Source organism: Coffea arabica, chromosome 6c (assembly GCF_036785885.1).
Source record: "Coffea arabica cultivar ET-39 chromosome 6c, Coffea Arabica ET-39 HiFi, whole genome shotgun sequence".
Lineage (NCBI taxonomy): Eukaryota > Viridiplantae > Streptophyta > Magnoliopsida > Gentianales > Rubiaceae > Coffea > Coffea arabica.
The window spans coordinates 61,797,593-61,810,016 of record NC_092320.1 but is presented as its reverse complement, the minus strand read 5'-3'; the positions used below and the strand labels follow the sequence as shown (position 1 = coordinate 61,810,016).

The following is a 12,424-nucleotide window of genomic DNA, read 5'->3' as shown; positions in this document are numbered from 1 at the left end:
TATATATATATATATACTTGCAAGACGATTTTAATTTGCATTTGAGGATCAAATTTTACATATACAATGTGTATGTAAACCCACTAGTATGGTCACTTACTCACCGCGCACAGAATGGTCACTTACTTGGAAACTCCCAAGACCTGCGTGCTGGCCGGGGAATAAATCAACGACTTATTCTCGTTCTCAGTCATCAGAGTTACTATTACTGCCAGACCCGACCCGAGGCTGAGGTGGAAAATTGCCACGTCGGCAGGCGCTTCGATACGGCACCGGCGAAATACAAGGAACAAAGAGATGACGTCATAGGGGGCACGTGTAGAGATGATATCTCCTTAAAAGTCACGTCATGATTGTGCGGTAAAGGGGGTGGACAGCTTTATAAGAGTTGCCAATTAAATCATTGTTATTGTGGTGGCCCGCCCATTCATTTTCTGACGCGTGGGGTCTACGCCTTTTTTTTTTTTTTTTGGTTAATTCCTAATCTTGCTTCTTTTCTTTAATCTATGATTAAGAAGTACATGCAAAATATTAGTCCACTTTAAGCTTACTTTTTTCTTTCACTACGTAAATCTTGGTCACTTTATTTTAATCAAATGTCATCTAAATGCTTGGTTATTTGGAAGATGAGAAATACACTCTTTGGGATAATTTTTTTTTAAAATACTGTAACATTTTTTGATGTAATATATGTGAGATAAAAAGGTGATTAAAAATATATTTATGATGTAAGTAGGTAAGTTTGTATAAATAATTTACTATCCAAACACATTTACTATTCTTTTTCTTCTTTACTTACTTTTGATAGTTTATTTAGTTAATTCTTTATTTTTTGACCCTCCAGTAAGGAAGAAGGAAAAAGGAGCTGTTATCTATGTTAGATTAGGGATGGCAGCGGGATGGTATTCTCAAAAATCTTTTTTACCAAATTCTAACTTGTTTATCTCAATTTTTTACCAAACCTTGTCAGGTAAGTCTACAGGTTTTAAATTTCCATTATCAAACCTTCTCACTCTCGAGTTTGGATTATTTATTGAGTACCATCCACTTAGTAATTTAAATAATTCAGAAAAAGGTAATTAACTATTCTCAAACTAAAATTAATACATAAATAATATTAAATCAACCCATTATGTTAAATTTTAAAGTTTGATAGAGTCATACAACCTATATGAGAGTAATTTAGCATTTTATGAAGGGTAAAATATCTGTATTATGTACACACACACATGTATTTGTGTATGTATCTTGGATTTCGAGTTTTTAGGGTTCTTTTATCAAACCCTATCGGATTATCTATTAGTTATCCCTAATCAATGCCAAACCCTAACGGATTACGCATCAGTCGTATAATCGTATTAACCATCGGGTTGAAAATGGATATCGGATTTTACCCTATCCATTTCCATTCCTATCTTGGATCAATTATTAATGTGATTTAGTCTTTAGTTAGTGAAAGGTATACATGTCATTTTAGAAAATTTCTTCTGACACTAATATTCCAGCTATAACAATACAAAAGGTTTAAATATTTACAAAGTGTTACTATATTGTTATCAAATTAAGCTTGTCTCTAAATATTTTGATCTTTTTCTTGGCTAACAAGACAACTTTTTCTCAATCTTTTTGAGCTATTGTGATTTCTTGAATTTACTAAAATTTTCTAGTTGAAAAAGTCAAATAAATTTTCATTTAATGCTATGCTACCATCAAATCTTTGCTTGATAATATGCTTCTTATAGTTTCTTTAGTTATGATTCTTTCTATTTTGTATCCTAAACTCCAAGAAAAACACACCAAAAAAAGATGATGAAACCGCTATAAATTTTGACATTCTTACTCAGGATTTGAGTTGCATTAACTTTAATGTGAAAATTTTAGATTTTTTTTTTTTTGATAAAATGACATTCGAGCCACATTTTATTCTTCAATCTTAGTACACTGAATAAAAAAAATCCTTTATTCATATTTCATCCTATTTTTGAAGGACTTGAAAAAGAATTGGACACATGTATAATTGATTCCAAATGCCAAAAAGGACATTTAATTTGGATTTGTATACAAGTCTTTACATGTGCGTTTATTTGTTTTGAACGAAAATGAACAACATAAAAAGACAAATGTATGCGTAAGAATAATTTTAACAGTGTATAATTTTGCAACAAAGCTGAAACTATTTTCCTTGTTTGTTCTTTTAATTCCTTTTATATTTGAGTTGAAAGTGCATGAATAACTTTTATAATAGAAAACAAAAAAATTGGGTTGATGATGATTTCTACAAACTTTTAATAGTACCACAATTATTTTTTTTAATATATAAGCGGGATCTCTTACTTACAATTTCTTTCCCTCACCACACTTAGTTACTTGTTAAATCTTCAAATATTAATGCACTAAGGATTTCATCTAAATTTTAAAAACTTTTTAGTACAACATTCTAATAATATCATCCCAATAATCTTGATAAGTCAACTTTCATACTTAAAAAAAATCAACTTGTTTAAAATATTCACACAAACTAGCTGGTATGGAGAAATATTTTACGGGACATAGAAACTAAAATGTTTTGTAATACCATGTACTAAACTGTTAAATTAGAAGGCAAAACCTTTTTTTTTTTTCAACTTTTTGCCTTTTTTTTTTCAACTTTTCTTAAGGGAAAAAACGTGAGGTAGATGAAAAGCTCCACATATAATTAATTATCCATTACAGAAATGAGCTAATCAATGTGACAATGAAGTACATTTTTAAATGGTAAAACTTTTTATTTGTAATCATAAGGTTTTATAATTACAGATTCGAGTCATCAAGAGATATAGATGAAAACCACCATTGATGGTTAATAAAGAAGAAAATTTGAACATAATAAAGCAGCGAGCTCAATCAAAAGTACTAGAAATGCATCTAGGATGTCACTTAATCTTGTTTTGATATTTCTTCGTTGCTGGTCTGTACCTTCTTTTTCAATTGTGAAAATTGGGGAAGATAATCATGATGTGTATCATGTCCATTTGGTAGATGTGCATCGGTGGCAAACTATCCTTTTCAATACTTTATTTTTCTTTCGACAACATAAACTGATGAAATATTCTCTTTACCATAATTATGTATGCCACTTAAACATGGGGCCATTTTATTGTACGTTCTTCAATTGAACATTTTTTTTTTTTGCAATCATTTTTTTTTATAAAACATAAGTCAATATTATTAATAATATAGCTGGAAATCGTCTAGCACGATTTGCTTGACAAAGTAATCCGCACTAATGGCAAAAAATGCATTGACCATGTCACAGATATATTTGATCTGAAAAATTATAAGATTTAATTGAATTACAAAATATAAAAGATTATACTATGAATCACAAATCATCAAATTTGACCAATCGAACGAACCGCTCCATAGATATCTGTGCATGTCTATTCCCTCAGATCTGCTATCCAACTGGTTCAAGTTCAAAACTGATGTTGAGATCTGACGAGAAAATCCAAAAAATTTTAGATCTAACATATAGATTTGAAGAAATTCTTAAATCTGAGAAAATAAATAACAAAAAAAATAAAAACTAAGGGAAAATCGTTCAGAACGTCCCTCACAATTTACAAGATGACTTTTTTCGTCTATCGCTTTTAAAAGTGTAATTTTACGTCCCTTACAAATTCACATTGACTAAATTTGGTCCCTACCTAGGTTTCTGACTAGTTTTTGGCCGGAATCTACCATGTGACTTGCATGTGATCATTTTTTAAGGGCAAAATTGTCAAATCAAATTTTTACATAATCTGATTCATAGTCCCTCACATTTCACAAAATGAATTTTTTCGTCCCTAAAATTTTACAAAATGAATTGTTTCGTTCCTCACATTTCAAAAAATGAATTTTTTCATCCCTCACATTTTTCAAAATGAATTTTTTCATCCCTCATTGATCATGTGTATGAATAACTTTTTTCCTACAAACCCACGTATATGTCTATTTGATTTTACCTGAACAGTACGAATAACATGTAATTTATCTCTATTGGATTTCATATAAACATGCTAATCGTAGTTATACACATGCTATTCAATAGATATATATAGGGGTTTAAAACTAATAATTTTGTTTGAGACCCAAGTATATATTTATATGATTTCACCATTTAAACATATTCAATATTTGTGACATTTCTCTTTTGATAATAATTTATTTATTGAATTGTATAATAAGGTCATCTAATTAATGGGTCATAACTCGAATTCTATAATTGTGCTAACAAATTTCAGTTTAAATATGAAATCTCTACTCGATACTTTTAAGACCAACAGTTGAATTACTTGCCTTGTGATTATCTTAAAATTTGAAAATGCCAATCACTTATTTCTTTTTGTCACATTTTTCTTTTGTTTATTTTTTTCTATCCAAATTTAATACGATATAAACACTCAATAATATTTATGATTAAATGTCTTCTTTATTTTCAAATTTCGAGTAAAAGAAAATGAATATAAGTGAAAAACTAACAATTTTTTTAAACCCATGTATATATCTATTTGATTTCACTTGAGCAGTACGAATAGTATGTAATATATCTCTATTTGATTTCACATGCTGTTTGTACTGTTCAGGTGAAATCAAACAGATATATACATGGATTTAAAAAAAAAATTTATTCACACACATGATCAATAAAAGATGAAAAAATTCATTTTAAAAAAGGTGAAGGATAAAAAAATTCATTTTGTGAAATGTAAGGGACGAAAAAATTTATTTTATGAAATGTGAGGGATTATGAATCGAATTATATAAAATTTGATTTGACAATTTTGCCATTAAATATAATCACATGCAAGGCACGTGGTGAATTCCGATAAAAAACTAATCGAAAACCTAAGTAGGGACCAAATTTGGCTAATGTGAATTTGTAAGGGACGTAAAATTACATTTTTAAAAGTGAGAGATGAAAAAAGTTGTTTTGTAAAATGTAAGGGACGAAAAATTTTATTTTATGAAATGTGAGAGATTATGAATCGAATTATATAAAATTTGATTTGACAATTTTGCCATTAAAATATGATCACATGCAAGGCATGTGGTAAATTCCGATAAAAAACTAGTCGAAAACCTAAGTAGGGACCAAATTTGGCCAATGTGAATTTGTAAGGGACGTAAAATTACATTTTTAAAAGTGAGAGATGAAAAAAGTTGTTTTGTAAAATGTAAGGGACGTTTTAAACGATTTTCCCAAAAACTAAACAAAACCCTTACCATGATAATTGGGAGAGAAAAAAGCTCTCACTAAGATACCCTAAGAGAAAGTTTATTAAATAAAAGTAAGAACAAAGAAAAAGGGAGAATAAAGGAAGAGGAAGGGAGACCTTGGCTTCCCTAAGAGAAAGTTTATTAAATAAAAGTAAGAACAAAGAAGAAGGGAGAATAAAGGAAGAGGAGGGAGACCTTGGCTTAAGACCAAGATCTCTCTCCTATGGAGAAAGAAGAGTAGGGTGAGGGAGAGGTAGAAAAGTTTTAATCTCGTTATTGAAGTTTTTTTTTTGGCAATTGTTAACGCCTACCATACTTTTACTCCACTCCTATTCTAACCTATTTAGAGGAGGATCCAATTGGGTCAAGAGGAATTAAAAGGAGTAGTTCCCACCTCTAGATCAAATGAATACACTATTACATATCCTTTGAACACTATTTCTTACTTGACTTTTATACATATTACTTTGAATATTTTAATTATTTGCCAAAACTATCTTAATCTCCCTTAAGTAAGAGTGACAACTATTTTGTTTGTTTTCTCCAAATGGGCCTTTTACTTGTGGAAATTAATGTAACATTTCTTGGATAGAAACATTTACCAAATAATCATCAAGACTTTTTGGGACCATGCATTAAGTCAACATATAGTTTTATACACGTATATAGCTTCAATAAAGATGGATTTTAGTAAACAAGTCAAAAGACCAGGGATATTGAATTTTAAAAAAGTTAATCTTATATATACCAACCGTGTATACACTATCACATATGATACATATGTAAAATTTAAATTCAAATTATGTGTCATGTATTTAATGATGAAATTATATACACTGTCAGTATATACAAAATTAATCCATATTAAAATCCTAGCACATAGAAATAACAACTTGCCCTTGTTTACAAATATAAATCAAAGATACACAACAACATATACAAAAGCACATACATACAGAAGAGTGTCTTTATTTTTTATTTTTCTTTGCTTTTTGCTTTTATCCTTGAAATTTGTCTCAGTATGATATGGAATCCAAATTTTTTATATGGTATGACCTCTTAATCGATGTATACGGATTTTAATTTTTCATTTTCACTTTATTATTTCTCATTTTGTGCTTTACCATACGATAATATCAATTGATTGGGGTCTTGTTGACACTTTTGACATTTGTAACTTTTCTAAGTTGCAATATAAAAAAAGGCCATCTCCATTGATATCATATGACAAATGACCGAAAACCAAGACATAAAATTCTTGAGAGTAGAAAGTTTATGGCTAGTTTATAATTTATTTTACTTCTTATATTTGTGCTATGAATTCCCCATGGAGATTTCCAGTGGAGCACAATAGTCATAGTAAGTAGTAACATAATCCAACCTATAACTATTGCAATCACGATTTGCCATTTTTGTTATGTAAATCTTATACAATTCGATTTGAATTAGTTTTGCATTCGGAAGTTTAATTTCTTATGAAGAAAGTACGATAAAACGTAAAAAAAATGATTTGATTGCTCCAATTATGTGGTAAAGCCTAGAAAACTATACTTTGAATTACACATTAAACATTGTGTCAATTATTCAATATCTTTATCTTTGGGGAGCTTTCGTAGTTTGAAGATGTATCAATTGATTAATGCCGAATCCGTTTTAGTTGGTATGATAAACTATAATTGATTGCAACACTTCAAAAAAAGAATTCACAAAGCTTTGAAGCATACTCTTCCACCAGCTAAGATGTTCTAAGGTATATTAGCCATTTCAGTATCAATATATGGGAGTGATGAAATAGATTTAGACATTTAGTTTCATAAATTGTTTGATGTAGATTCTTCATCTATTTTACAGATTAATCTCTTATCTATTCATAGGACACCCTTCTTTCCATGAACAAGCCTAGAAGCGTGGTAAATGCAAAAAATAAATAAATAAATAAATAAAGGGACTAATATTGTTACCAAAATTATATGGTAAGCATCTAAATTCATTTCTTTATACAAAAGAAATGAATATTTTGTTGTAAATGTATAAAACATAATCTATATTTGGCTATAATATATATTAGATAAAAGTATTCCGGACAAGTGCACTATTGCGCTCTCTTGATTTGTTAAAAACAAGAAATTTCTTGTGTAATGTATTAGGGTAGGAACCCCCGACCTAGTATATGAAAGAGTTTTAAAGGGTCTCTCCCTAGCCATCGGATCTTGATTTCACACATTCTTTACGCTTTACTTTTATGATGCGTATTTTGTTTCACTTGTATGTTACATATATATTTCTTAAATATTTTTTTTATTTCACATACATCACATTACAAAAAGCATTATAGTTTCATTTGAAACAACTTTTCTAAAAAATCTTATTTCCAAACTCATTATTGGTTTAAAATTTTGTTACATTTGCTATGTAGGAGACATCAATGTGCAGTTGTTTTATATGTTTCCTATTATTGTTTTCAAGTTCTCTAATTGATTTGACAATTCAAAATCTTTGCATCAATTATGCAGTTTCTTTTTAATTTTTTTTAGTATGAGAATGATGGAATTTAAAAAGTATGTAATGTAAGGAGGGATTTAAATTCAGAACCTCTAAATTGGATTTCAACTTTAATCATTAAACCAATTCTACTAAAAAAATCCTTAAATTCTGTCTAGAGTAACTAATTCAAAAGATGAAGGATAGAAGGCACTAAAATGCTTTCAATGTGCAATATAATAAGCTATTTGATCTTAGTAGAACATTTCAATTAAAATGTTCCAATCTTGAAGATTACTGAGTTAAATCCATAAACTAGAGTATTTGTAAACTGTACTTCATTTTATTCCTTTTTTTTTAATACTTATTGCTTGGTTTTTGGTGGGGTGTGGGTTGTGGGGACCTGAAAATCACAGGTTTTTACTTTTTAAAGAGACACAGGAGGGAGTGAAGAAACTGGTGGTGGTCTTCTTCTTCCATTAAAGCCCATTGCCACTTTCTTCTCCTCCTCACTGCCCCTCCTCCCTTCCACTGCCACCACCCCTCCTCCATCCACCACCACCACCTCCCCTTCCTCCACCATCACCAGTACCATCATCTGTTCCTCAGCGCCTCACTCTTTCCCACTTCCATTTGAGCAAACAACTTGGAAAATAAAAAATCCAATCGTGATTAGACTATTATCAGTCTCAGAAACAGATAAAAATTCTGGTTGTGTGATTCTGTGAGGGAGGGAGAAAGAGGGATTTATTCAACAAAACAGAAACACACAAAAAATCTCTCTCTCTCTCTCTCTGCTTGTGTGTGTGACCAAGAAAGTAGAGTGTACATAAATGGCTAACAACGTGAAGAATACCAAAACCAAGAAACTGTCCATCAATCTATCCCTTTTCACCTTTTCCAGTTCTGAAACCCCAACAACAAAATTACCAGTCAAATCTCCCAGGAACTTTGAAGAGCCAAACGGGGTTGTTGGCCTTGGTATTCTTGCAGCTTTGAAGGATGAGTATTGTTCTCAAGATCCCTTTTTTAAGAGGGCTGCAATTCTTGCAATCTCACCAAGATCGTTATCAAATCCAATCTCAATTCTCAGCAACAAAAAGTTCACTTCTTTGTCATCAGCTAAAAGTAGTAGTGATAAAAGCACTACTATTAATACTGGCGGTGTTACTAAGAGGAGGCTAAGTATTGAAGAAATGGAGTTGTGTGAGGAGTATACTTGTGTGATATCTCATGTTGGGGATAATCAAATCAAGAAAAAAGAGTACTTTGATGATGGTGGTTTCTTGCGTAATAGAAATAGTACTGATGCTATCATTAGCAACGCTGAGAATATCAGTAATGCTAGTATCGGTCACTGGGTGAGTTCTGAGGTGGTTTCTGCTTCCTCTGCAGTTAGTCATGCTGGTGAAGTCCCAGTAGCAGCTTTTCCGTATGCTGAGTTTCTCAATTCTTGCTTTCTTTGCAAAAAGCAGCTTCATGGGTTGGACATTTTCATGTACAGGTAGATACTGATCAGATTTACTTGTTCTCTATCTTTATGTTTTATCTGCACAGTGGGATTGGTATATGCTATTTGTATGTTTTGCTTTTTCCTTCTGGTATGTGTTTGTTTTATGCGTGATTGATGATTTTGAATCTGGAAGCTTGTTTGAATATTAATGTTTTAGTCTGCTTTTGGATTCTTGATTGGTCTTTCATCCTACCTTCTTTTTTTTTTTCGCTTGAAGTGCAAACTTGAATGTTTTTGTGCTTTTTATTGGTGATTTGTCTACATTTTTTGGAAGATCCTAAAAATAACCTAGTTTTTTAAAAAGATTTTCGAGTGTCTTTTATGTTTTTTTTCAAGGTTTTTATCTACCATTACGAACTATGCAATGGTAGATACGTCTTAATTATAAGCTTGAGGCACAATTTAGAAACAATCAACGGTAATGAATTTCCAATACGAAGTTCAGAGGTTTTCAGATAAAGATCTTGATCTGGATTTTTCAGTGTTAGTTTCAAATTTTAATTGTACTCAAGAACTTCACGAATAGAAGGTTATGATGGTTTAATGGAAATGCTTTGTGTAAGGCCAGTACTCTGAGTTTATTGATTGGTATGTGGAGCCTTGAGAATTATTGAGTTGATTGACCAAGTAATTCATGGGCCAGCTTTGATCATTTGTTACTATCTGTGGCCCTGATATCTTGCTAATAATAGATTCACTTCAGAATAACAAGTTGGTTTTTCTCAGTATAAGTTGTCTGCATTCTGACCCACTTTTGATCTGACCTCTTAGTTACTGAAACTGTTGTTCTGTATAATACCTGCTGTCAGTTGCAACAGATTTTTCTAATTTGCTTTTGCATCCAGATTCATGTTTGCTTCTAATCTGATGTTAAAGTTGTGGCTGCGTGTTGGCTCTGTTAGTTGGTGATATGCATTTATGGGATTGCTCTGCTCAACATATATGGTTATATATTAATTAGTTGGTTGAACAATGAATACTTTCCTTTGTTCTCAAAAGGGTAGCTAAGTCAAATAAGTGTATGTAAATCTTAAATCCGACTGCTACCTTGAGTTGAAGAAAAATGTCTAAAAATATACATTGCGTCAATTGGAGATGAAAGTTGTTCAATTTAAATGTTATGTAGGATTCTTTTAGCAATCTGGCAGTTTACCTATATCTTCTTCTCTTTTTTTTTTCCTTTGTTAATTGAAATTCTTCCATTGTTGTTCCCCAATTATAATTTTAACTTCCAGAGCACTTCTTGCATACTTGGTCAATGAGCTAGAAAAAAAGATTGGATTGTTTTTCTGATTTTTATAAGTTTTTTGACCTGTATATTTTTGCCAAATTTCTTTCTCATTTCTAAAGGCAATTGATTCTGCCTATACACGGTTCATCTCCTTGTGCAAATGGTTAAGATTTGAGCTGTTTTGCTGTTGCTTAAGCTGTCTACAAAGCACAGAATAAATTCTTCTAAATACTAGTAGTCTATGAAGTGCTTGGGTGCTTGTTCTGCCATCTTCTTTCTTATCTTCTGGTGGAACTTAGTTCAGAAGAGTCTCAACTGCTGGCATGTTTTGTCCATTAGAAACAAGCAATGATCTTTGTGTTTTTTCAAGAAATGGTTTTCATTGTGCCTTGCTGTTCTTTACATCATCCTAAATTCGCAAGTCAACGCTAGGGTTAAAAAATTTCTTAAGCAAGGTATCAATTGTCATGAATATTTTGTGCAGCAGCTCACTTCATCTACGCACCCAAGCTATGTTCCTCTAGCTGTCACTTGTTCAAAACTTACTCAAGTACATTGATGATGCCATTTCTTTTATCACTGCTAATCTTTTTAAGTTCTAAAGAAAGGTGAAGTAGTAGTTGGATTATCTCTGCTAAGAAGATTGGTGTTAAAGAGTGCCTGTTAATGAAAACTGTTGCAAGTAGGGTGAATGAAAGTTTCTGAAGTGTATCTTACTTCACTTTAACTTTCTGCAAGTGTAAACCATGTTCTGTTGCTGTCAATTGATGGATAGCAGCAAGCTGCAATTTGCCTTTGCTAGTTGTTAGGTGTTTTCATGTCATTTTCAATGTTACTAATTTTCCCTTAGATTTTCACGTTAGATATTTCATAGGGCAATGGTTAAACATCTCCACATTTTGGAAGCTGAGACTAAGTTGTCTTACACCCTCCTTCCACTTGTTCTTGGTGTGGCCTTTCCTGTTTTTGTCCTACTCAATTCTCCTTGTCAATTATATTGTCCTTACTCTTTTGTCTTTTCATATAATTCCATGACTGGTTGTCTGCATTCGAATCTAGCCCTGGTGGAAAGATCTCAGCTAGCTGATTCGAAGTATTTCGAGAATCATTAGCTGTTTCCTTCAAATATCAGCTTTTCAGTCAACTCTTGACAGGATTTTTATGGAGCACATTTTATGTTACATTTCTAAAGCAAAGCAAAAAAAAAAAAAAAAGCACTTCTTTCTAGTGTCATATTTTGCATCTCGTTGCTGTGCAGAGGAGAGAAGGCATTTTGCAGCGCCGAGTGTCGATATCAGCAGATCTCCATCGACGAACACAAAGAAAAGTGTGTTTCTGGAACGGTGAAGCCCCTCGAGTACTCGGCCTCGCCATGCTCCGGTCCGATGCAGTTTTTTGCTGGTGTGGCTGCAGCTTAAGTAGTTCCATGGCACCTATACATATGATATAGATAAATGAACCTAATAGTCATGGTGCAGAAAACCTACTTGAAATAAACTTGTTTCTTTCTCATAAGAAGAAAAGAAACTCTCTGTTTTGGTGGGGATTGAAGAGGCATATGATATATATATATCTGCTTGTATGAACATAAAACCAATGAAGTATCTAAAAGTATAGATATTTTGTAAGGGAATATGTAAAGGGGGAGAGGATGTATAACCAACCTATACGTGAAAGGACATTGGATATTTGAATCTTCTAAATATTATAGATGTGTTTAATGAGTGGTAGCAAATAGGAATGGATAGAATTATGATATGAATTGCAGTAATTTAGCTGGATCATTGCACTGAAATGTTGAGAATGCGCTCATATTGTCTAAAAGCAGACCACCATATGATTCTATTACAACAACAATTTCTTGTATTCTTTTGGTGCAATAATTTAACTGCTGATGATAAAAATGAACATGGTTTTATCTGAAACAACACTTGGGTCGCATTTGGGATTGCGGTGCG

General features: G+C 31.7%; 1 protein-coding gene across 1 annotated transcript; it reads left to right on the top strand.

The window, feature by feature from the left end:
- Positions 1 to 8,120: 8,120 nt before the first annotated feature.
- LOC113691821 (uncharacterized) lies at positions 8,121 to 12,187 on the top strand. Its single transcript, XM_027210122.2, has 2 exons — positions 8,121 to 9,226; positions 11,725 to 12,187. The coding sequence occupies exons 1-2, from the start codon at positions 8,556 to 8,558 to the stop codon at positions 11,882 to 11,884; spliced, it is 831 nt and encodes a 276-aa protein (XP_027065923.1). The 5' UTR covers positions 8,121 to 8,555; the 3' UTR covers positions 11,885 to 12,187.
- Positions 12,188 to 12,424: the final 237 nt, after the last annotated feature.